We start from the raw sequence: 25,110 nt of genomic DNA, 5'->3' as shown, positions 1-25,110 counted from the left end.
ATACATTTATTATTATTTATTATTATATGTTATGTATTCATTATAATTATTAATAATATAGAACTATGATTATAATAATTATAGCATTATAATAATATAATAATATAATAATATAATAATATAATAATATAATAATATAATATATAATGATAAGAGAATATTGTAATATAATGTGATATAATATAATCCTATAGATGATATAATATTATATAATATAACATAATATGATCTATTAATATTATTTAATATAGTAATAGTATAATTAGTAGGTAATAATGATAATGATAACGATATTCAGAATGATGATGATGATGATGATGATAATAATGTTTAATGATGAAAGATAAAAATATATATTTATTCTGTATATGACATAGATGGGAAATCTATACTATATATATAATTATTATATATAGTCCCGAATAGTCCAAGCCCCGCCCCCTCGCCAGTGGCCTTGACACTTTTGTGACATCCATATATGACGTCACACTGACGTCACCCCACGGCGATTGGGGGCGGGGCCCTTGACCCTCTCCGGGCCGTACCACAGCGGGGGCTGTGGGGGGGACGGCGCTGCCCACCCTGAGTGAGGCGGGGGGGGCGCGGGGGTGGCACCGCGCGTGCGCCGTGCGCGTCTCCCCTGAGGCGGGCGGGCGGCCGGGCCGGGCGGAGGCCGCGGCCGAGCCGGGGGCTCGCGTAGATGTGCAGCCCGGGGGAGGCCCCCCCTGGGCCGGCCCCGGCCGGGGACCTGCCCCCGGAGTGGGAGACAGATGACGAGCGCATGGCCTTCCTGTTCTCGGCCTTCAAGCAGAGCCGCGAGGTGAACAGCACCGAGTGGGACAGCAAGATGGCCTTCTGGGTCGGGCTGGTTCTGGCCCGCGGCCGGCGGAGGGGCGCGGTGAGGACGTGCCTGAGGGAGCTGCAGAACGGCTTCGAGCGGCGGGGCAGCGTCCCCTTGGGGCTCGGCACCGTCCTCAGGGAGCTGCTGAGGTAAAGCAGGTCGGGCAGGGTGTGGGGGGTGCCAGGGGATGCGGCTGGCGATGGATCCGCGCTGTGCCCGCCCGGAGGGGGAATTCTGCCCTGGCACGGACTTCCCACAGCAGCTGTGGCTGCCCTGTGCCTGGAAGCGTCCAAGGCCGGCTTGGATGGGGCTTGGAGCAGTGTCAGGTGTCCTGGCATGGCAGGGGTGGCGCTGGGTGGGATTTAAGGTCCTTCCAAGCCAAAGCAGTCTGAGATTCTGTCAATTGTCGTTCATGGTGTGTGTGTGGAATTTGGGAGGCCGAGCTGGACAGGGAGTCAGAGCTCAGGAGGTGTGGGAGGACAGGAATATTCCCACAGGAATATCGCTGCTAAACAGGGAGATAATCCCTGGAATGTTTTGGTTTCGCGGCTGCTGAGGGCACCGGGGATGTGTTGAGCTGTGTTTGCAACCAGACGTTTTATGCTGTGAAATTGCAGCTCGGGATTGGTACCTCGAAGAGGTTCCAAACAGCAGGAGCTCTGTTGGTGACCTGAAAATTAAAACCAGTATATTTGAGAAGCTGTTGTTGCAATTTAATATAAAAACGGAGCTCTCCTGAAATGGCTGATTACCCCTAAAACTGACCCTCCCTGTTCATCCCCTCCTTTGATGCCTCATCAGTTTTGAGTAGAAAACTGGGAGAAACTTGAAAAACGGGAAAAAAGAGTAAACAAAAAGCACTTGGGATCCAGAGGAAGCAGGGGAGGAGTGGAAACCTGTGTGTTTCCAGCAATGAAATCTCAAACCTGAGCTGGATTTGGTGATAGAAAATGCCACTGGAGTGGAGGATGTGCAGGATATCCAGTGTTTAGACTGGCTGTGTTCAGTTCCACCTGAATTATCTCCTCCCTAGACGTGGGAAGCTCCAGAGGGAGTCAGACTTCATGGCCAGTGTAGACAGCAGCTGGATCTCGTGGGGTGTGGGAGTTTTCATCCTGAAGCCCCTCAAGTGGACCCTCTCCAGCGTGCTGGGGGACAGCAAAATCCCTGAGGAAGAGGAGGTTCTGATTTACGTGGAGCTGCTGCAGGTGAGTGTTGTGGAGAGCTTTTCCTGTGCATCTCCAGGAAAACCAGGAGTCATTTCCAGGGCTGGGCAGATCTTCCTTGGTGCTGCTGAGCCTGGAGAGGGATGTGGGGAGTGCCTTGGGGATGGGAAGGGATTTGGAGGTTCCTTGGAAATGATGGAGCTGCTCTAAGGGCTGGAGCCAGGCTGGGAGAGCTGGAGGTGCTCACCTGGAGATGAGAAACTGCAGGGAGAGCTCAGAGCCCTTCCAGGGACTCCAGGAGAGCTGGAGAGGGATTTGGACAAGGGATGGAGGGACAGGACACAGGGAATGGCTCTCACTGCCACAGGGCAGGGATGGATGGATGTTGGGCAGGAATTGTTCCCTGGGAGGGTGAGATGGAATTCCCAGGGAGCTGTGGCTGCCCCTGGATCCCTGGCAGTGCCCAAGGCCAGGCTGGAGCCCCCTGGGACAGTGGAGGTGTCCCTGCCATGGCAGGGGTGGCACTGGGGGGGATTTCAGGTCCTTCCATCCCAAACCATTCCGTGGCTCTGACAGTGACTTCTCACTGACTCCAGGAAAAGGGAGGGACACAATTCCCTGCTTGTCCAGGGAGGTGAGAACTGTGCTGGGGATCCCAGGCTGGAGCTCATTCCTGTGCAGGAGCTCTGAGCCCAGCTCCATTTGCTCCAGGGGTAAGCAGGGGATGGATCAATCCCAGCCTGGCTGGAGCTCATCCCTGTGCAGGACATGGGGCTCAGAGTTCCTCAGCTCCATCTGCCCCAGGGATGAGCAGGGATGGGACAGGCACAGCCAGGCTGGAGCTCGTTCTGTGCAGGAGCTCTGAGCCCAGCTCCATCTGCTCCAGGGATGAACAGGAGATGGGACAGGCACAGCCTGGCTGGAGCACATTCCTGTGCAGAACATGAGGAACTCTGAGCCCCAGCTCCATGTGCTCCAGGGATGAACAGGAGATTGGATGGGCACAACCTGGCTGGAGCTCATCCCTGTGCAGGAGCTCTGAGCCCAACTCCATCTGCTTCAGGGGTGAGCAGGGATGGGACAGGCACAGCCAGGCTGGAGCTGTGCTCATTCCTGTGGAGGAGCTCTGAGCCCCAGCTCCATCTGCCCCAGGGGTGAGCAGGGGATGGGACAGGCACAACCTGGCTGGAGCTCATTCCTGTGCAGGAGCTCTGAGCCCCAGCTCCATTTTCTCTCAGGATGAACAGGAGATTGGACAGGCCCAGCCTGGCTGGAGCTCATCCCTGTGCAGGACATGGGGCTCAGAGTTCTTCAGCTCCATCTGCCCCAGGGGTGAGCAGGGATGGATCAATCCCAGCCTGGCTGGAGCTCATTCTTGTTCAGGACATGAGGAGCTCTGAGCCCCAGCTCCATCTGCTCCAGGGGTGAGCAGGGATGGGACAGGCCCAGCCTGGCTGGAGCTCATTCCTGTGCAGGAACTCTGAGCCCCAGCTCCATCTGCTCCAGGGGATGGATCGATCCCAGCCTGGCTGGAGCTGTGCTCATTCCTGTGGAGGAACTCTGAGCCCAGCTCCATCTGCTCCAGGGGATGGATCGATCCCAGCCTGGCCCCCCAAATCCCCCCAGCCCACATTCCCTGGGCATTGTCGCAGCTGCTTTCCCATGGGCTTGGCTCCTGGCCCAGCCCCTCCTCTCTCTCAGTTACTCTGTGTCTGCTGAATGAGCCCCAGGCCTTGCTGTGCTGCTCTGGGTTACTGTGTCCAGCAGAAATGCAGGAAATCTTTAAAAGCAGGAGTTTTTATTTGTTTCAAACCTGGGGAGGGATTTCCAGGGAGTGCAGGGGAAGCCGATTGATTGCCTGTGTGGTTCCTGTGCTGCTCCACAGCTTTCCAGGGAATGTCAATAGCAGAGTTTTGGTTTTTGTGGGTGACTGTTTGGAGAGTTCCCTGTGGCTCATTGTGAAATTCACTCCGGAATAAAGCAGGAAGTGTCCAGGCTGGGAGGAAGGAGGTGTGGGAGGGTTTGGGAAGAGCAGGAATGCTGTGTGAGCATCCCTGGGATGCCTTGGGGTGGCTGCCTACAACAAAGGCTAGACAGAGCTAGAGAATAAAGTGGGTATTTATTAACAATAAATAATAAACTTATTAATAAAAATAATTATTAAAGAGAAATAACAACAAATCTATAAATATAGATTAACAATAAATAACAAATTGAGATATAATATTAATAATTAATTATAAGAATGAATATTTATGAATAATAAATAATATTAAAGGCTTCCAATAGCTACACCTTGGGCAGTCAGCAGCCTCCAGGATGCACATTGGTTATGAGTTTTTCAGACAAATGTGAGTTTGATTCATTTACATATCAGGGGTTAATTGTCCAATTACAGCTCCAGGTAATGAAGCAATTTACCCCCAGTTTGCTCCCCCAATTCACTTTTGTTGATGTTTTTTGGGGCCTGGGGCAGCAGAGTGTCCCTGGATCTCAGGGCTGGAGGGATTGTTCTGTGTGCCCAAAATGTGAAACCAGTAACCAACACTCTCTGTGGAGTTCAGAGGGATGCACTAAGGCAGGGCAGGATCTGGAAAACACCAAAGGTGGAATCCTAAGGCATCACTGTGATTTATTAAAAAGTTATGGATGTTGATCTAGTACCAATATCCAACTGTGACAGACAAAAACTCTGACAGTTTAAAGTTAGAAATTGTATGTTTATTGTGGGACAGCTCCCAAATACACACCATTTACAGGTGATTACAGAGTCCTTTTATCTGTACAGGTATTGAATAACCAAAATATAAATCCATATTGATAACTTTGGTACATCCCATTCCCAGTATGGATATTGATCTAGTACTGATACCCAAAAACTCTCTGACAGTTTAGAGTTAAAAAGTGTATGATTATTGTGGGATAGCTCCCAAATGCACACTGCAATTTACAGGTGATCACAGAGTCCTTTTATCTATACAAGTATTGAATACCCAAAATACAAATAGATATTGATAACTTCGGTACATCCCATTCCCAATATGAATATTGATCTAGTACCAATACCCAAAAACTCTCTGACAGTTTAGAGTTAGACAGTGGCTGTTTATTGTGGGATAACTCCCAAATGCACACTGCAATTTACAGTTGATTACAGAGTCCTTTTGGGTATTGAATACCCAAAATACAAATACACATTCACATCTTTGGTACATCCCATTCCCAATATGGATATTGATCTAGTACCAATATCCAAAAACTCTCTGACAGTTTAAAGTTATTGTGGGATAGCTCCCAAATACTGCCATTTACAGGTGATCACAGAGTCCTTTCAGGTATTGAATACCCAAAATACAAATACACATTCACATCTTTGGTACATCCCATTCCCAATATGGATATTGGTCTAGTACCGATACCCAAAAACTCTCTGACAGTTTAGAGTTAGAAGGTGTGTGTTTATTGCGGGATAGCTCCCAAATACACACCATTTACAGGTGATTACAGAGTCCTTGTATCTATACAAGTATTGAATACCCAAAATACAAATACACATTCATATCTTTGGTACATCCCATTCCCAATATGGATATTGGTCTAGTACCGATACCCAAAAACTCTCTGACAGTTTAAAGTTAGAAAGTGTGTGTTTATTGTGGGATAACTCCCAAATGCACACTGCAATTTACAGGTCATTACAGAGTCCTTTTATCTGTACAGGTATTGAATAACCAAAATACAAATCCATATTCACAACTTTGGTACATCCCATTCCCAATATGGATATTAATCTAGTACTGATATCCAAAAACTCTCTGACAGTTTAAAGTTATTGTGGGATAGCTCCCAAATACTGCCATTTACAGGTGATCACAGAGTCCTTTCAGGTATTGAATACCCAAACTACAAATACACATTCACATCTTTGGTACATCCCGTTCCCAATATCGGTATTGAACTAGTACCGATACCCAAAAACTCTCTAAGAGTTTAGAGTTATTGTAGGATAGCTCCCAAATACACACTGCAATTTACAGGTGATCACGGAGTCCTTTTATCTATGCAAGTATTGAATACAAATAGATATTGATATTGATACAAATACCCAGAATACAAATAGATATTGATAACTTTGGTACATCCCATTCCCAATATGGATATTGATCTAGTACCGATACCCAAAAACTCTCTGACAGTTTAAAGTTGGAAATCAAACAGCAATCAAAAAACAATTTACAGGTGTTTGGAGAGTCCTTTTATCCATACAGGTATTGAACACCCAAAATACAAATACACATTCATAACTTTGGTGCATCCCATTCCCTGCTTCCCATGGTAATTAGTTCCAAAGGTATTAAGCATGAGTAGTTTGAAATGGGTTGGTTGTCCCTTTCATGGGGAGGGGTCCCAAACTGAGGAAGTAAATGAAGTCTTCCTCATTCTGACCATTTTACCTTTTCAATGCAAATCTGACAAATGAACCCTTGGTAGAGCTCCCATTCCCCATCTTCAGTTGGTTTCAGAACAGAGGAGGCCACAATTGTCTGATGTTGCTAAAAACAATCATCTTATGTTGCTAAAAACAATTGTCTTATGCTCCTAAAAACAATTGTCTTATGTTCCTAAAAACAATTGTCTTATGTTCTTAAAAACAATTGTCTTATGCTCCTAAAAACAATTGTCTTATATTCCTAGAAACAATTGTCTTATGCTCCTAAAAACAATTGTCTTATGTTCTTAAAAACAATTGTCTTATGTTCCTAGAAGCTATTTATCATTTTCTATATTCTTCATTATAAACCCAGCTAACAAACATTGTGTTGACAAGCAATCAGTTATTAGTTAACTACTGACTCTTAATTAAACTAAATGGGTAGCCTGGATGAAGTGAACTCCAGTGAAGCTTATCTCTGACTAAACTCTTCACTATTACAGCGACCTGAGGAGGTCGCTTGGGGTGAGAGAAAGACAAGAATCTTGTTTCTTGATCAGAAGGCTGGATTTATTGATATATGCTATATAATACATTATAACTATACTAAATAGAATAAAGAGAGAAGTTGCAGATGCTTGCTAAGCTAAGAATAGAAAGAAAGAATTTATAACAAAGTTGTGTCTAGGGACTCTGTCCCCAGCTTGCTCCTGTGATTGGCCCTTAATTATAAACATGGGAACATGAACCAATCACAGGTGCATCTTATTGCATTCTACAGTAGTTGATAACAATTGTTTACATTCTTCTTCTGGGACCTTTTGCTTCCCAGAAGATACACAACTCTAAAAAAGGATTTCTGTGAAAAAATGTCTGCGACACTTTGCTCCTCTAAAACTATTGGAATATGAATCCCAATATTACCAGGTAGATTGTGCCTGGGCCAGTCTGACCCTCGCTGCTGGGCCAAAGGCAGCAGCTGTGGTGTGTCACCCCAGAGACACCTTTAGCTTGCTGGAGGTTGCAGCTGGGCACTGAACAAGTCCAGGCTTGGTAGGAACTCCGTTTACCTCAGGAGGAAGGCTTCAGGTGATGGTGAAGAGAAAAGGAGATGGATTCTGCTGGAGGGTTTAATCCAGAGGTTTATTCCATGGTCACACAGGTCTGAACGCGAGCAACAGCTCCAACAGAATCCCGACCGTGTGCTCTGAATACCTTTTTAAGCTCCCGGGGCAGGGGGAGGGGAGGGGACAGGTGAGCCACCCAACCAGGTGAGAGGGGCAGGGTCTCAGGGGAAGATGACACCCAGACAGGCCAATGACCCCCAGGCCTGAGGGGCATCCTTTGAACTTGACCGACGAGCCTGATTGACAGGACTCACTCAGCAAGGGGCGAGGGGGAAGGGAGAGGGGCATTGCCACACCTGGGAAGGGACCCGGAAGTCTAAAAGAGGCAATTACAACACACTGCAACAGTGCATCTTATTGCATTCTACAGTAGTTGATAATCATTGTTTGCATTCTTCTTCTGGGGCCTTTTGCTTCCCAGAAGATGCACAACTCTAAAAAAGGATTTCTGTGAAAAAATGTCTGTGACACTTCTCTCCTGTAAAGCCCCTGAATCCCCTGAGGTTTGTGTGTGCCTGCTCCCTGCAGGAGAAGGCAGAGGAGGTTTACCGGCTGTACCAGAGCTCCGCCCTCTCGTCGCACCCCGTGGTGGCGCTCTCCGAGCTGCGCTCCCTGTGCGCCGGCCTGTGCCCCGACGAGAGAACCTTCTACCTGCTGCTGCTGCAGCTGCAGAAGGAGAAGAGGGTCACCATCCTGGAGCAGAATGGAGAGAAGGTACAGGGTCCAGGTGACTGCTTTGGGGTGGTGTCATCCCTGTCTTGCTTCCATCTGCCTGGAGTATTACAGCGGCCTGATTGTTGCCCGATTGATAAAGGACACAAAACTCGGATAAGTTTTGTGGGTGCTTTATTAAGGGCCCGGGAGCCTGTGGACTAGCGTCCCAAGTCAGAGCCCCAACTTCACACACAGGTGCTTCCTTTTTATACATGCAATTCATAACAAGGTCTCCAAGAAACAGTTCCCCTTGACTAGCAACAGACCCCTTGTGATACATTCCTTAGTTCACAAACAAAATCATAAATCTTCTGCTTATCTTATTCTAAGAACATTGTATGCTGCCTCCAGACAGGTTAGCATTCTTACTTTCTTACACTAGTTTAAATATTTATTAAGTTCCTAAGACTACCTGCTAAGTTACACACGAAACCCAACACATACTATCGACGGCTACAGAACTGTTTTTAACAAACCAATTCGCACACAACTCATACCTAAACTGTAATTAAACATTTCACTAAATTTCATTTCTTTTTCCAACATGATGAGGTTGCTGGGGTGAGAGAAGGATGAGAATCTTGTTTGATGATCAGAAGGCTGGATTTCTTGATATATGATATATAATACATTATACTAAAAATGTTAGTGTTCAAAAACACATAATCACGGGGGATTATATGCGGTGCTTTTTATTAAGAGCTCTGGGAATCGGGGCATATTCAACCCAAATCTGACTCCGACCATACATCCCAAATGATCCTGTTTTATACTCTATCGTTACATAACTTTCATGTTAATTATTAAACTTATATTGTTCTATTGCATACATAAATTTAGCCCCTCTCTGAATTTCCAACATAGTTTCTCACTATTCTTCTTATGGTTATATAATAATTACATTTAATTACTAAACAATCATCACATCTAACAGTTATATAATTTATCATACTGCTTACGCAGGTGCAGTTGATCTGGGAAAGCACAAAGCCTAACATTTTAGATTCTATCTTTAACTTTTTCCAGGGTTCCACTATCAAAAAGAGTATGAAGAGAAGTTGCAGAGGCTTGCTAAGCTAAGAATAGAATAGAAAAGAATCCATAACAAAGTTCTGTGTCCAGGGAATCTTTCCCCGAGCTTGCTCCTGTGATTGGCCCTTAATTGTACACATGGAACATGAACCAATCACAGGTGCATCCTATTGCATCTCACAGCAGCTGATAACAATTGTTTACATTCTCTTCTGGGGTCTTTGCTTCCCAGAAGATGCACAAATCCCAAAGAAAGGATTTCTATGAAAGAATGTCTGTGACACTGGAGAGGAATGGATTGTAGGCGTTCTGGTGGCTGAAATGGGTGTGCTCTGGCTGGAAAGGTAAATTCCACGTGCTTCAGTGTGGGTGTAGGTGACAGGAAATCCTAATTGTGGCATGGCAGGTGGTGGTGTGAGGCCCCCAGGATGAGGTGAGAGATGAGGATTTGACTCCATGTCCTCAGAAGGCTGATAGAATGTTATGCTATATTAAATTATATGAAATCCTATTATATTATATCCTATTAAACGATATCCTATCATATCCTATAATATTATATGAAATTATATCATATTATATTATATGAAATAATATCCTATCATATGAAATTGTATGATATTATATAATATATTATAAGAAATTACATTATATCATATGTTATTATATTATATTATATTATATTATATTATATTATATTATATTATATGAAATTATATGATATCCTATTATATCATATCCTGTCATACCATATCCTGTCATATCCTATTATATCCTGTTATATCATATAATATCATATCATATTCTATTCTATTCTATGAAATAATATCATATCATATGAAATTATATGATGTGATATGATATGATATGATATGATATTATATTATATTATATTATATTACATTCTATTCTATTACATTCTGTTCTATTACATTCTATTCTATTATATTATATGAAATTATATAATATCCTATTATATCATATCTTGTCATACCATATCCTATCATATCCTATCATATCCTATATCATATCCTATATCATATATCCTATATCATATATCATATATAATATCATATAATATCCTATCATATCATATAATATTACATCATATTATATTACATTCTATTCTATTATAATATATTATATGAAATTATATGATATGAAATAATATAATATAATATAATATAATATAATATAATATAATATGAAATTATATTATAAGAAATTATATGGTATATGATATTACATTCTATTCTATTCTAATATATTATATGAAATTATATGAAATCATATAATATAATATAATATTACATTACATTACATCACATTATATTATATGAAATTATATTATATTATATGAAATTATATGTTATCCTATCATACCATATCCTATTATATCATATGAAATCGTGTCATATTATATTATATGAAATCATACAATATGATATGATATTAATTATATACTAAAACTATACTATAGAAAGGGAAGGGACACATCAGAAGGCTGGGAAAAATAATCATGAAAGCTCATGACTGACTCCTCAGAGTCCAACAAAGGGGATGGTGATTGGTCATTAATTGAAAACAATTCACATGTGTGGATAAACAATCTCCAGACCACATCAGAGGAGCAGGACATGGAGGAGCTGAGGTTTCTCATCTTCTCAGGAGAAGAAATCCTGGCAAAGGGATTTTTCAGAAAATATCATGGTGACAGTAGGTTTTTTAAACATTTATAACAATTCAGATTTAATTGAAGAGTTAAAACCATGGCAGACCCTGCAGGTTGACAATTCCCAGCCACACAAACTCCACACCTCTCGAATCAGCGTGGAATTCCATGGTTTTGAAAAGCTTTTCATATAATATCATATTATATGAAATTATATCGTATTATATTATATGATATGAAATTATATCATACTATATTATATGAAATCATATCATATCATATGAAATTATATGATATGATATAAGAAATTATATTATATTATATTATTTTATTTTATTTTATTTTATATTATAGGAAATTATAGGAAAGTATATTATATGAAATTATATGAAAGTATATAAAATTATATGAAATTATATTATAGGAAATTACATTGTATTATATGAAATTATATGGCATCCTATTATATCATATCCTATCATATCCTATCCTGTCATATTATATTATATGAAATTACATGATATGATATATTATAATTATAATTATATTATATTATATTATATTATATTATATTATATTATATTATAGGAAAGTATAGTATATGAAATTATATTATATGATATGAAATTGTATGACATCCTATTATATCATATCCTGTCATATCCTATCCTGTCATATTATATTATATGAAATTACATTATATGATATATTATATTATATTATATTATTCATATTATATTATATTACATTACTTGATAGGAAATCCTATTCTATGATATCCTATTATCTCATATCCTATCATACCATATCCTGTCATATTATATAATATGAAATTATATCATATATATTATATAATATTTTATATATATTTATATTTACATTTATAATATTATAAATAATAATATTATATATTATATTCTATGATGTTTGTCACTTCCTGCAGAGGTGCAGGCACTCAGCTCTGAGATTCCCCTTTCCCTGTAGTGTTCTGAAGCCCTTGGCAGTCTGACATTCCCATCCCCTTCCAGGGTCCAGGCACAGCTTTAAACCTCCCAGGTGTTCCCTTAAGGTATGATAGGATATGACATAATAGGATATCATAGAATAGGATTTCATATAATTTCATATAATACATTAGAATAGAATAGAATAGAATGTAATATCATATAGCATATAATTTCTTATAATATTATATAATATAATATAATATAATATAATATAATATAATAGCTTTTTGTTTCCACACTGCTGATCCTGATCCTCGTTTAACATTAATTCCTCTGGTGACTGGGACATCCTCATGACTCCAAGGCCTAAACTGGGAGTGCCAAAACTTCTTTTCCTTCCTTCCAAGTGAAATTATTCCTGCTTGAGATTTCTGGGGGGTGACTCCAGCCTGTGCTGTGCTTTCAGATTGTCAAGTTTGCCCGAGGCCTCCACGCCAAGGTGTCCCCAATGAACGACGTGGACATTGGGGTTTATCAGCTGATGCAGAGTGAGCAGCTGCTGTCACAGAAGGTGGAGTCCCTTTCCCAGGAAGCAGAGAAGTAATTTGGGGAAGGGTGGTGGGAACAACATCTGTGGGATGTAGAGCTCTGGGACACAATTAGAAGCTGCTTTCTCCTTGTTGTTGTTTCCTGTTCATAAACAAAACAGTCACAGCCGTGTGCTGGGGCAGCTTTCCCAGCCTTTGTTCCCTGTTCCCTGTGAAAACAAGGTGCAGGGAGTGTTTGCAAGGATTTGGAATGCAGTCAAGGACTTGTGGGAATCAGCAGTGGTTTGAGGGTGGTTGTATCCAAAATGCACCTTGTGGTCCCCTCAGACAGAGGGAGGGTGGTTGTGGGTTGTGAAAAAAGGAAGAAATTTCCTTTCCTTTCTCCTTTTTCCATCTTGCAGGTGTAAAGAGGATGCCAGGAGTGCTTGCAGAGCTGGGAAGAAGCAGCTGGTGAGTGGCATTGCCAGGGCAATGTCCTGGAGCTGCCCCAGAACTGCAGATCAACTTGGGGGCCTCATCCCAGGGGTGTTGGAGTCATTCTAGCCAAGTGTTAATACACAGACCACTGTTTTTATTTGTCCTTACTTTCTACACCTCATGTAACTTTTCTGCTGATAAATCTCATGGGTATTGCTTAGCTCCAGTCACAGTTCTGCTGTCTCTGAGGCCTGCCCTTTGCAGCTTTCCCAAACCCCTCTGATTTTAAGGATTCCCACACCATGGTGCCAGCAGGAATTATTGGACTCCCCAAAGTGGGAATAAGCCCAGGGGAGGGGAGATTTTCCAGATTTGTGGATGAGGCTGAGCTGAGGGCTCTGTGTGTGAGCTTAGGTGTATCTGTGTGTGTTTGTGAAGCTGAGGGCTCTGTGTGTGAGCTGAGCTCTGTGTGTGTGTGTGTGTGTGTGTGTGTGTGTGTGTGTGTGTGTGTGTGAGTGCAGCTGAGAGCTCCGTGTGTGTGTTTGTGAAGCTGAGCTGTGGTGTCTCTGTGTGAGCTGAGGTCTCTGTGTTTGTGAGCTGAAGTATCTGTGTGTGTGTGTGAGCTGAACTCTCTGTGTGTTTGTGATCTGAGCTCTCTCTGTCTCTGTGTGTGATCTGGGCTCTCTGTATGTGTGTGTGTGTGAGCTGAGCTCTCTCTCTGTGAGCTGAGCTCTGTGTGTGTGAGCTGAGGTATCTCTGTGTGTGTTTGTGAAGCTAAGCTCTCTCTGTGAGCTGAGCTCTCTGTGTGTGTGTGTGTGTGTGATTTGATCTTTGTCTGTGTGATCTGAGCTCTGTGGGTGTGATCTGAGCTCTGTGTGTGTGAGCTGAGTTCTCTCTGTGAAGCTGAGCTCTCTCTCTCTGTGATCTGAGCTCTGTGTGTGTGTGTTTGTGAAGCTGAGGTATCTGTGTATGAGTTGAGGTATCTCTGTGTTTGTGAAGCTGAGCTCTGTGTGTGTGAGCTGAGCTCTGTGTGTGTGATCTGAGCTCTGTGTGTGTGAGCTGAGCTCTGTGTGTGTGATCTGAGCTCTGTGTGTGTGAGCTGAGTTCTCTCTGTGAAGCTGAGCTCTCTCTCTCTGTGATCTGAGCTCTGTGTGTGTGTGTTTGTGAAGCTGAGGTATCTGTGTATGAGTTGAGGTATCTCTGTGTTTGTGAAGCTGAGCTCTGTGTGTGTGAGCTGAGCTCTGTGTGTGTGAGCTGAGCTCTCTCTGTGAAGCTGAGCTCTCTCTCTCTGTGATCTGAGCTCTGTCTCTGTGTGTTTGTGAAGCTGAGGTATCTGTGTGAGTTGAGGTATCTCTGTCTGTGTTTGTGAAGCTGAGCTCTGTGTGTGTGAGCTGAGCTCTGTGTGTGAGCTGAGCTCTGTGTGTGAGCTGAGCTCTCTGTATGTTTGTGAAGCTGAGCTCTCTGTGTGTGAGCTGAGCTCTCTGTATGTTTGTGAAGCTGAGCTCTCTGTGTGTGAGTTGAGGTATCTCTGTGTGTTTGTGAGGCTAAACTCTCTGTGTTTGTGAAGATGAGCTCTGTGTGAGCTGAGCTCTCTTTTTAAGCTGAGGTATCTGTGTTTGTGAGCTGAGCTCTCTGTGTTTGTGAAGCTCAGCTCTCTCTGTGTTTGTCTGCTGAGCTTTCTGTGTGTGAGCTGAGCTCTGTGTGTGTGTCTGTGTGATCTGAACTCTGTGTGTGTGTGTATGTGTGATCTGAACTCTGTGTGTGTGTGTGTGTGATCTGAACTCTGTGTGTGTGTGATCTGAGCTCTGTGTGTGTGATCTGAGCTCTGTGTGTGTGTGTGTGTGATCTGAGCTCTGTGTGTGTGTGTGTGTGATCTGAACTCTGTGTGTGTGTGTGTGTGATCTGAACTCTGTGTGTGTGTGATCTGAGCTCTGTGTGTGTGATCTGAGCTCTGTGTGTGTGTGTGTGTGATCTGAACTCTCTGTGTGTGTGTGTGTGATCTGAGCTCTGTGTGTGTGTGTGTGTGATCTGAGCTCTGTGTGTGTGTGTGTGATCTGAGCTCTCTGTGTGTGTGTGATCTGAGCTCTGTGTGTGTGTGTGTGTGTGTGTGTGATGTGATCTCTGTCTGTGTGATCTGAGCTCTCTCTGTGTGATCTGAGCTCTGTGTGTGTGTTATGTGTATGTGTGTGAGCTGAGCTCTCCGTGATTGGAGCTCTCTGTCTGTGTGATCTGATCTCTGTGTGATCTCTCTCTCTGTGATCTGATCTCTGTGTGTGTGTGATTTGATCTCTCTCTGTGTGATCTGAGCTCACTCTGTGTGTGTGTGTGTGTGTGTGTGTGATCTCTCTCTCTCTGTGTGATCTGAGCTCACTGTCTCTGTGTGTGTGTGAGATTTGATCTCTCTCTCTCTCTGTGTGATCTGAGCTCTCTGTGTGTGTGTGTGATGTGATCTCTCTCTCTCTGTGTGATCTGAGCTCTCTGTGTGTGTGTGTGATGTGATCTCTCTCTCTCTGTGTGATCTGAGCTCTCTGTGTGTGTGTGTGATGTGATCTCTCTCTCTCTGTGTGATCTGAGCTCTGTCCGTGTTTGTGTCCCTGGCAGGCCCTGAGGTGCCTCAAGGCCAAGCGGAGGACGGAGCGGCGCATTGAGGAGCTGCACTCCAAGCTGGATGCGGTGCAGGGAATCCTGGATCGGATCTACGCCTCCCAGACCGACCAGATGGTACCGAGGGCTCCTGCCCTGCTCCTTCCCTGCTCCTCCCCTGCTCCTCTCCTGCTCCTTCCCTGCTCCTTCCTGGGCTCCTCCCCTGCTCCTCCCCTGCTCCTCCCTGGGCTCCTCCCCTGCTCCTCTCCTGCTCCTTCCCTGCTCCTCCCCTGCTCTTTCCCTGCTCCTCCCCTGCTCCTCCCCTGCTCCTCCCTGGGCTCCTCCCCTGCTCCTCTCCTGCTCCTCCCCTGCTCTTTCCCTGTTCCTCCCCTGCTCCTGCCCTGCTCCTCCCCTGCTCCTGCCCTGCTCCTTCCCTGCTCCTCCCCTGCTCCTCCCCTGCTCCTGCCCTGCTCCTCCCCTGCTCCTGCCCTGCTCCTCCCCTGCTCCTGCCCTGCTCCTCCCCTGCTCCTTCCCCTGCTCCTCCCCTGCTCCTGCCCTGCTCCTCCCCTGCTCCTTCCCCTGCTCCTCCCCTGCTCCTCCCCTGCTCCTCCCGTGCTCCTTCCCTGCTCCTCTCCTTCTCCTCCCCCTGCTCCTTCCCCTGCTCCTTCCCTGCTCCTTCCCCTGCTCCTTCCCTGCTCCTACCCTGCTCCTTCCCCTGCTCCTGCCCTGCTCCTGCCCTGCTCCTCTCCTGCTCCTCCCCTGCTCCTTCCCCTGCTCCTGCCCTGCTCCTCTCCTGCTCCTCCCCTGCTCCTTCCTGGGCTCCTCCCCTGCTGCCCCTGGGCACCTCCCCTGCTTCTTCCCCTGCTCCTGCCCTGCTCCTTCCCTGCTCCTCCCCTGCTCCTTCCCTGCTCCTCCCCTGCTCCTCCCTGGGCTCCTCTCCTTCTCCTCCCCTGCTCCTGCCCTGCTCCTCTCCTGCTCCTCTCCTGCTCCTTCCTGGGCTCCTCCCCTGCTGCCCCTGGGCACCTCCCCTGCTTCTTCCCCTGCTCCTGCCCTGCTCCTTCCCTGCTCCTCCCTGGGCTCCTCTCCTTCTCCTCCCCTGCTCCTTCCCCTGCTCCTCCCCCTCACCCCTTGGCCCCAGGGCTGGCATTAACCTGGCCATGTCCCTCTGCATGAAGCTCCTCCACGTCCTGCTGTTTCTCCAAGGATCCTGCTCGGGAATCAGCTCTGGAGAGCAGCTCCCACTGTTTCCATCAGCACTGTGCATTTTTGTCTTTTATTTTGAATTTCCATGTATTTAATACCAACCAGGCTGAAGTTCATCAGCACTGTGCATCTTCATCTTTTATTTTTAATTTCTAAATCTTTAATGCCTTTCAGGCTGGAACTCATCAGCACTGTGCATCTTTCTGTATTTTATTTTGAATTTCCAAGTGTTTATCCTCTGATTTATTTGAATTTCCAGGTGTTTATCATCAGTTTTATTTGAATTTCCAGCTGTTTACCCTCTGTTTTATCTGAATTCCAGGTGTTCAATGCCTACCAGGCTGGCGTGGGGGCTCTCAAGCTCTCCATGAGGGATGTGACCGTGGAGAGGGCAGAGAACCTGGTGGATCAGATCCAGGAGGTAAAGAGACCTGCCCATTAATTAATTAATTATTCATTCTTTGGGTGCTTTTAATTATTTAGTTTTTTCCCTCTAAAGCAAACTGAGTTAATTTTGAGCTAAAGCGTCAGCAAGATTTCTGTGTCTTCTGCTTTTGCTGCAATGTATTTTAATTTATTTTAAATTTTCTGGGGTTTTTTGATCAGCGATATTGGGGAAGGACCCAGCTTTCCTGGAAAGGCTTTAGGTGGATTAAAAATACAAATTAAACATTTGGAAGCTGGAATGAGCTGTGTGCATGAAACAGCCTGACATTTTATTTTATTTTATTTTATTTTATTTTATTTTATTTTATTTTTTATTTATTGTACTTTATTTTACTTTATTTTATTTTATTGTATTTTATTGTATTTTTTAATTTTAATTGTATTGTATTTTATTTTATTTATTTATGATTTTTATTTCATTTTTAAAATTTTATTCTATTTCTTTTTAATTTCTAATTTTATTGTATTTGTTTTAATTTTATTTTATTTTTAAAATTTAATTTTATTTCTTTTAAATTCTTTATTACTTTGGTTTTTAATTATATTTTATTTGTTTTTATTTATTTATTCTATTTTATTTCCGTTCTATTTTTATTTTATTTTATTTTATTCTATTTTATTTCTGTTCTATTTTATTTCTGTTCTATTTTTATTTTATTTTATTTTACTTATTTTAATTTTATTTTATTTTTAAAATTTTATTTTATTTCTTTTAATTTTTTAATTTTATTACTTTGGCTTTTTATTTTATTTTATTCCTTTTTATTTATTTATTCTATTTTATTTCTGTTCTATTTTTATTTTATTTTATTCATTTTTTGCTTATTTATTCTATTTTATTTCTGTTCTATTTTTATTTTATTTTATTTTATTTTTAAAATTTTATTTTATTTCTTTTAAATTTTTTATTTTATTACTTTGGTATTTTATTTTATGTTATTCCTTTTTTATTTATTTATTCTATTTTATTTCTGTTTTATTTCTGTTTTATTATTTTATTTTACTTTTACTTAATTTTTTTTACTTCATTGTACTTTATTGTACTTCATTGTATTTTATTTTATTTTATTTTATTGTACTATATTGTATTTTTTTATTTTATTTTTTTTATTTATTATATTTATTTTTAAAATTTTATTTTATTTCTTTTTAATTTTGAATTTCATTTTATTACTTTGTTTTATTACACAGTTTTACTCCCACTGTGAAATCCTGCTTTGGGTTTGATCCTCCAATGAGCCATCCTTGGTGGTGTTGTTTATTCTGAAATAATCTTCACGTTCCTTGTGAAAGCCAAGGTGGAAATTTTGCACTAACTCCTGCTGCCTTCAGGCCAATTTCTGATTTTGTTTTTTATTTCTGCTTTTGATAAAGCAGCCGCAGCAGGGCACAACATGAATTTCTGATCTGGATCTCGTTGTGTTTGTTTTCCCTCAGCTCTGTGACACTCAAGATGAGGTGGCCCAGACCCTGGCTGGAGTGGGGATCAACGGGCTGGGTACGGCCGGCTTGGCCTCCTTTGCTTCTCCTTTGCCTGCTCCCTCCTTATCCTTACTCCATTCCTTCCTGCTCCCTCCTTTCCCTTACTCCTTCCTTTCCCTTCCTCCCTCCTTTCCTTGCTCTATCCCATCCCTGCTCCCTCCTTTGCCTGCTCCCTCCTTATCCTTACTCCATTCCTTCCTGCTCCTTCCTTTCCCTTCCTCCCTCCTTTCCCTTACTCCTTCCTTTCCCTTGCTCCATCCCATCCCTGCTCCTTCCTTTCCCTTACTCCTTCCTTTCCCTTACTCTATCCCATCCCTGCTCTATCCCATCCCTGCTCTATCCCATCCCTGCTTATCCCATCCCTGCTCCCTCCTTTCCCTACTCTCTCCTTGTCCTTACTCCATTCCTTCCTGCTCCCTCCTTTCCCTTACTCCTTCCTTTCCCTGCTCCCCCCTTGCCCTTACTTAATTCCTTCCTGCTCCTTCCTTTCCCTTACTCCTTCCTTTCCCTTCCTCCCTCCTTTCCCTGCTCTATCCCATCCCTGCTCCCTCCTTTGCCTGCTCCCTCCTTATCCTTACTCCATTCCTTCCTGCTCCCTCCTTTCCCTTCCTCCCTCCTTTCCCTTCCTCCCTCCTTTCCCTTACTCCTTCCTTTCCCTTACTCTATCCCATCCCTGCTTATCCCATCCCTGCTCCCTCCTTTCCCTACTCTCTCCTTGTCCTTACTCCATTCCTTCCTGCTCCCTCCTTTTCCTTACTCCCTCCTTTCCCTGCTCCTTCCTTTCCCTGCTCCTTCCTTTCCCTTACTGCATCCCATCCCTGCTCCCTCCTTTCCTGCTCCGTCCCTTTCCCTGCTCCATCCCTATCCCTGATCCTTCCTTTCCCTGCTCCATCTTTTTCCTTACTCCCTCTTTTCCCTGCTCCCTCCTTTCCCTTTCTCCCTCCCTTCCCTTTCTCTCTCCTTTCCCTTCCTGCCTCCTTTCCCTGCTCCATCCCTTTTCCTGCTCCCTCCCTTCCCCTGCTCCCTCCTGTCCCTTACTCCCTCCTATCCCTGCTCCATCCCATCCCTGCTCCCTCCTTTCCCTACTCTCTCCTTGTCCTTACTCCATTCCTTCCTGCTCCCTCCTTTCCCTTACTCCTTCCTTTCCCTTACTCCATCCCATCCCTGCTCCCTCCTTGCCCTTACTTAATTCCTTCCTGCTCTTTCCTTTCCCTTCCTCCCTTCTTTCCCTGCTCCCTCCTTTCCCTGCTGCTTCCTTTCCCTTCCTCCCTCCTTTCCCTTCCTCCATCCCTTTTCCTGCTCCTTCCTTTCCCTGCTCCTTCTTTTTCCTTACTCCCTCTTTTCCCTGCTCTTTCCTTTTCATTGATCCCTCCCTTCTCTGCTCCCTCCCTTCTCTGCTCCTTCCTTTCCCTTACTCCTTCCTTTCCCTTGCTCCATCCCATCCCTTACTCCCTCCCATCCCTGTGCTTTATCCCATCCCTGCTCCCTCCTTTCCCTACTCTCTCCTTGTCCTTACTCCATTCCTTCCTGCTCCCTCCTTTTCCTTACTCACTCCTTTCCCTTACTCCTTCCTTTCCTTGCTCCCTCCCATCCCTGCTCCTTCTTTTTCCTTACTCCCTCTTTTCCCTGCTCCTTCCTTTTCATTGATCCCTCCCTTCTCTGCTCCTTCCTTTCCCTTCCTGCCTCCTTTCCCTGCTCCATCCCGTTTCCTGCTCCCTCTCTTTCTCTGCTCCTTCCCATCCCTGCTCCCTCCGTTCCCTTACTCCCTCCTTTCTCTTTTCCCTCCCATCCTTGCTCCTTCCTTTCCCTGCTCCCTCCCTTCCCTTTCTCCCTCCCATCCCTTTCTCCCTTCTTTCCCTTCCTGCCTCCTTTCCCTGCTCCATCCCTTTTCCTGATCCTTCCTTTCCCTGCTCCTTCTTTTTCCTTACTCCCTCCTTTCCCTGCTCCATCCCTTTTCCTGATCCTTCCTTTCCCTGCTCCTTCTTTTTCCTTACTCCCTCCTTTCCCTGCTCCATCCCTTTTCCTGATCCTTCTTTTTCCTTGCTCCTTCCTTTTCATTGCTCCTTCCGTTCCATGCTCCCTCCCTTCTCTGCTCCTTCCTTTCTCTGCTCCCTCCTTTCCCTTCCTGCCTCCTTTCCCTGCTCCATCCCTTTTTCTGCTCCCTCCCTTTCCCTGATCCTTCCTTTCCCTGCTCCCTCCTGTCCCTTACTCCATCCTATCCCTGCTCCTTCCCATCCCTGCTCCCTCCTGTCCCTTTTTCCCTCCTTTCCCTTTTCCCTCCCATTCTTGCTCCTTCCTTTCCCTGCTCCCTCCTTTCCCTTGCTGCTTCCTTTCCCTGCTCCTTCCCATCCCTTTCTCCCTCCTTTCCCTTTCTCCCTCCATTCCCATTTCCCTCCTTTCCCCTTTCCCTCCCATCCCTGCTCCCTCCTGTCCCTTACTCCCTCCTTTCCCTTATTCCCTATTTTCCTTCCTCCCTCCCATCCCTTTCTGCCTCCCATCCCTTTCTGCCTCCCATCCCTTTTCCCCTCCTTTCCCTTTTCCCTCCTTTCTCTTTTTCCCTCCTTTCCCTTTTCCCTCCTTTCCCTTTCCCCTCCCATCCCTTTTTCCCTCCTTTCCCTTTTCCCTCCCTTCCCTGCTCCCTCCCCACCTTCCTGGGGCAATAACTCTTCCCAAAACACCACAGTTGGTGCCTGAAGGGAATGGGAGCAGGGATTTCTGCCATCTGACAGTTTCTCCATCTCCAAATCCTCGTGGTCCCCATTCGGGGCTGGGTTTTAGTTCAAAGCTGGGTAATGTTGGTTTAAATTGGTTTAAATCTATTTTTAGGGCAGCTGCTGCTTTGTTTTGTTGAAGTGATGAGCTTTTTCCTCTGGCCTGGTTGCTGCTGCAGCTTGTTTGCCTCTGCTGAAAGGTGCCAGAGCTTCTTGGCCTCAGTGCCAAGGAAAAAATTCTCCTCCCTGAGATCAGGACTGAAATTTCAGTCCTTTAAAAGAAGTACAGGAAATTCCTTGTGAGTAACAATGGAGGGAAGGAATAACAGCTCAGTTTTGGGTCTCAGTCTGTGCTGTGAGGATGCCACTGAATTCTCCTTGGAGCTAAAATCTTTTTTCTTTGCTCAGCAGAGATGGACTCTGAGGAGCTGGAGCAGGAGCTGGACAGTCTCCTGCAGGACTCCAGCAAGGATTCCCTGGATCTGCCTCCGGTTCCCCAGAGGGTGCTGAGTGCCCCCATCTCTGATGCCGAGCTGGAAGCTGAGCTGGAGCAGCTCTCTGTGTCTGCTGGAGGTGGGAATGGCAGCAGAGGCCTGGCAGAGCTGGGAATCTGCCTGGATCCAGGCTCTGCAGAGCTAAACCCAATCCTGAGCTGGGAATTCTGCCTGGATCCAGGCTCAGGAGAGTTAAACCCTGTCCTGGCAGAGCTGGGAATCTGCCTGGATCCAGGCTCAGGAGAGATAAACCAAATCCTGAGCTGGGGATTCTGCCCGGATCCAGGCTCAGGAGAGATAAACCAAATCCTGAGCTGGGGATTCTGCCTGGATCCAGGCTCAGGAGAGTTAAACCCTGTCCTGGCAGAGCTGGGAATCTGCCTGGATCCAGGCTCAGGAGAGATAAACCAAATCCTGAGCTGGGAATTCTGCCTGGATCCAGGCTCAGGAGAGTTAAACCCTGTCCTGAGCTGGGAATTCTGCCTGGATCTAGGCTCAGGAGAATTAAACTCAGTCCTGAGCTGGGAATTCTGCCTGGATCCTGCCTCTGCAGAGCTAAACCCAGTGCTGAGCTGGGAATTCTGGATCCTGCCTCTGCAGAACTTAACCCAGATCTGGCAGAGCTGGGAATTCTGCCTGATCCAGGCTCAGCAGAGTTAAACCCAGCCCTGAGCTGGGAATTCTGCCTGGATCCTTTGCCAGGGGTGGAGGGAGAGCTGAAGGCTCTGTGAAGGAGCTGCTGCTTGGACAAATTGCTTTTTTACATTTAACAAAGTTGTACAAAGCCAGGCAGTGTTGGAAGGGATAAACCAGAATTGTCTAAACAGGATTTGTCCAGCACTCAGCTGGAATGCTCTTCATGTGGGACAGGCCTGCTTAAGCTGGGCTTTATTTACTGATAAGGAAATAAATCATAAGAATGATAAATAAATCATATTTTATGATTTATTAATGATCTTTTTGTGTCCCTCCAACTCAGGATACCCCATGATTCAGTAACAGTGAATGACCAGAGTTTATGGGCTTACACTGAGCTTTCCCTACACCTGTCCTGGACAGTTTATTTTCCTTTTGGGAATCTGTTCATGAGCAATTCCACAGGATTGGCCTTGTAGTTTTCCTTTGGGTTGAGCAGGTTATAACCCCAATTTCCAAGGCATTCCCTGGAAATTTCCAGGGCATGACATGCTCCGCATGGAACATGAGATTCCAGGGGGATGGAACATGGAATTCCAGGGGGATGGAGCAGAGCAGGGAAGCACCTGGGCACTCTGGAATGCTATTGGGTGGTTGTGGATGGATTTGATGAGTTCTGATCTCTACTCTGTTGCAATTCCCTTCACAGATGTGGCACAAAAGACTCCCTCTGCTTCTTCTGAACCCAAAACAGCTCTGGGACTGAATCTCTGAAGAGCCAACAGAATCCTGTTGCTGCAGCTTGGGAAGTGTCTCAATGTTCCTTAACTGATGACCAGAACTTCCAAGGAGAGGGGAGCAGCCCTGTCCTCCTGGATCTGTCTTTGCTCAGCAGCAGGAGCTCCTGCCATGACAATCCACTCTGGACCTGGCCCCAGCTGGTGTTTGTCATCTGTGCCAACATCTGGTCTCGAGCTGACTCGTGACCCCAAGTCACTGCCACATCCAGGCTTCCCTCTGGGAACACAACTCCAGCCAAGATAAAAACTCTTCTGTGTCCATAGCAGTGCTCGGTTTTGGGTTTGATTTTGGTTTCTCTTCCTTTGCTGTGGCTGATGTTGAGAATCTGAGCAGCAGCAGCGTTGCAGTGGCTCAACATTTGGCTGTTTGTGTGGTTGTTTAGAACACTTGGCACATCAGTCCTGCCCTTAAACACCTGGTGCTTGTTGTGTCCCTCCCTCTGGATCCTGCACTGACAGCCAGGCACTGGATCTGCTCAGTTTGAGGAGATTTTGGTGCTGCTCAGAGAGGGCAGCAAGGGCAAGCACAAGGCAAAAGAATCCCTCTCTCTGTAATGACATTAAGGCCTTAAAAGGGAGACCTGCAAAAGATTCCCCCAGAGGAGTTTCAGGCTCTTGTGGCCGAGGCTGCTCTTTCTGCTGGCACTTGAAATTGGAGCTGGTGGCTATTTTTGTATCACCCCTGTAAGCAAAACTCCTGGGGAGCTGCAGGGTGCTGGCTCTGAGCTGCCACGGAGGGATTTGGGGTGGGAAATAAATAAAAGGATCCCTTGGGAGGGCACAGCCCCATGGAACAGCCTTGGCTTTGCCTTCAGCCCTGGCACTGCACTCCCCCAGGATTGTGTGTTCCCTGACAGCCCCAGCCCAGCCCCTGTGGATGTTTTTGATGCACAAACCCCTGAGCACCACAGCTGCAGCTGCTCCAGGGCTGCCTCTGCCCCTCTCATCTTTTGCAGGTCACTTTTAACCCCTGTGTGCCCACGGAAGCCTGGGAAGCTCCAGGAGGGGAATGTGCCCTTCCCTGGCATTGCTGAGCATGGCAGGGGAGTGCCTGGCTGCCTGTGGATGGATCACAGCCCTGTGCCCCTCCTCCTGGCTGGGAATGTGTCCCACAGCACCGGGAATGTGTTCCACCACCAGGGGAATGTTTTCTACCACCAGTGGGAATGTATTCCTGCACCACTGGGAATTTATTCCAGCACTACTGGGAATGTATCCCACAGCACTGGGAATGTGTTCCTGTAGCACTGGGAATGGATTCCTGTACCAGTGGGAATGGATTCCTGCAGCACTGGGAATTCATTCCAGCACTACTGGGAATGTATCCCACAGCACTGGGGATGTATCCCAGCAGCACTGGGTGTATTCCAGCAGCACTGGGAATTTATTCCCATAGCATTGGGAATGTATTCCAGTATCACTGGGAATTTATTCCAGTGCCACTGGGAATGTATTCCTGCACCATTGGGAATTTATTCCCACAGCATTGGGATTGTATTCCCACAGCACTGGGAATGTGTTCCACCACCAGTGGGAATGGATTCCTGCACCACTGGGAATTTATTCCAGCACTACTGGGAATGAAGTCCCACAGCACTGGGAATGTATCCCAGCAGCACTGGGAGTGTATTCCTGTACCAGTGGGAATGGATTCCTGCAGCACTGGGAATTTATTCCAATACCACGGAATTTATTCCCACAGCATTGGGAATTTATTCCAGTACCACTGGGAATGTATTCCACAGCACTGGGAATTCATTCCAGTACTACTGGGAATTTATTCCCACACCATTGGGAATGTATTCCAGTACCACTGGGAATTTATTCCAGTACCACTGGGAATGTGTTCCTGCACCAC

General features: G+C 45.1%; 1 protein-coding gene across 1 annotated transcript; it reads left to right on the top strand.

Moving 5' to 3' along the window:
• The first annotated feature begins 659 nt into the window (after window positions 1-659).
• Window positions 660-24,578, top strand: CHMP7 (charged multivesicular body protein 7). Its single transcript, XM_054294654.1, has 10 exons — window positions 660-990; window positions 1,875-2,049; window positions 8,095-8,280; window positions 12,398-12,531; window positions 12,881-12,929; window positions 15,498-15,617; window positions 17,005-17,103; window positions 18,567-18,627; window positions 21,734-21,895; window positions 23,162-24,578. Exons 1-10 carry the CDS (start codon window positions 701-703, stop codon window positions 23,224-23,226), a joined length of 1,341 nt encoding a protein of 446 aa, XP_054150629.1. The 5' UTR covers window positions 660-700; the 3' UTR covers window positions 23,227-24,578.
• The last annotated feature ends 532 nt before the right edge of the window (window positions 24,579-25,110 follow it).

The sequence above is a fragment of the Melozone crissalis genome, unplaced genomic scaffold (genome assembly GCF_028551555.1).
Source record: "Melozone crissalis strain CALT ecotype California unplaced genomic scaffold, PUWL_Pcris_2 ptg000295l_1, whole genome shotgun sequence".
Taxonomy (NCBI): domain Eukaryota; kingdom Metazoa; phylum Chordata; class Aves; order Passeriformes; family Passerellidae; genus Melozone; species Melozone crissalis.
Note: the sequence above shows the minus strand (reverse complement) of the source record. Positions and strands in the feature narration are given on the sequence as shown.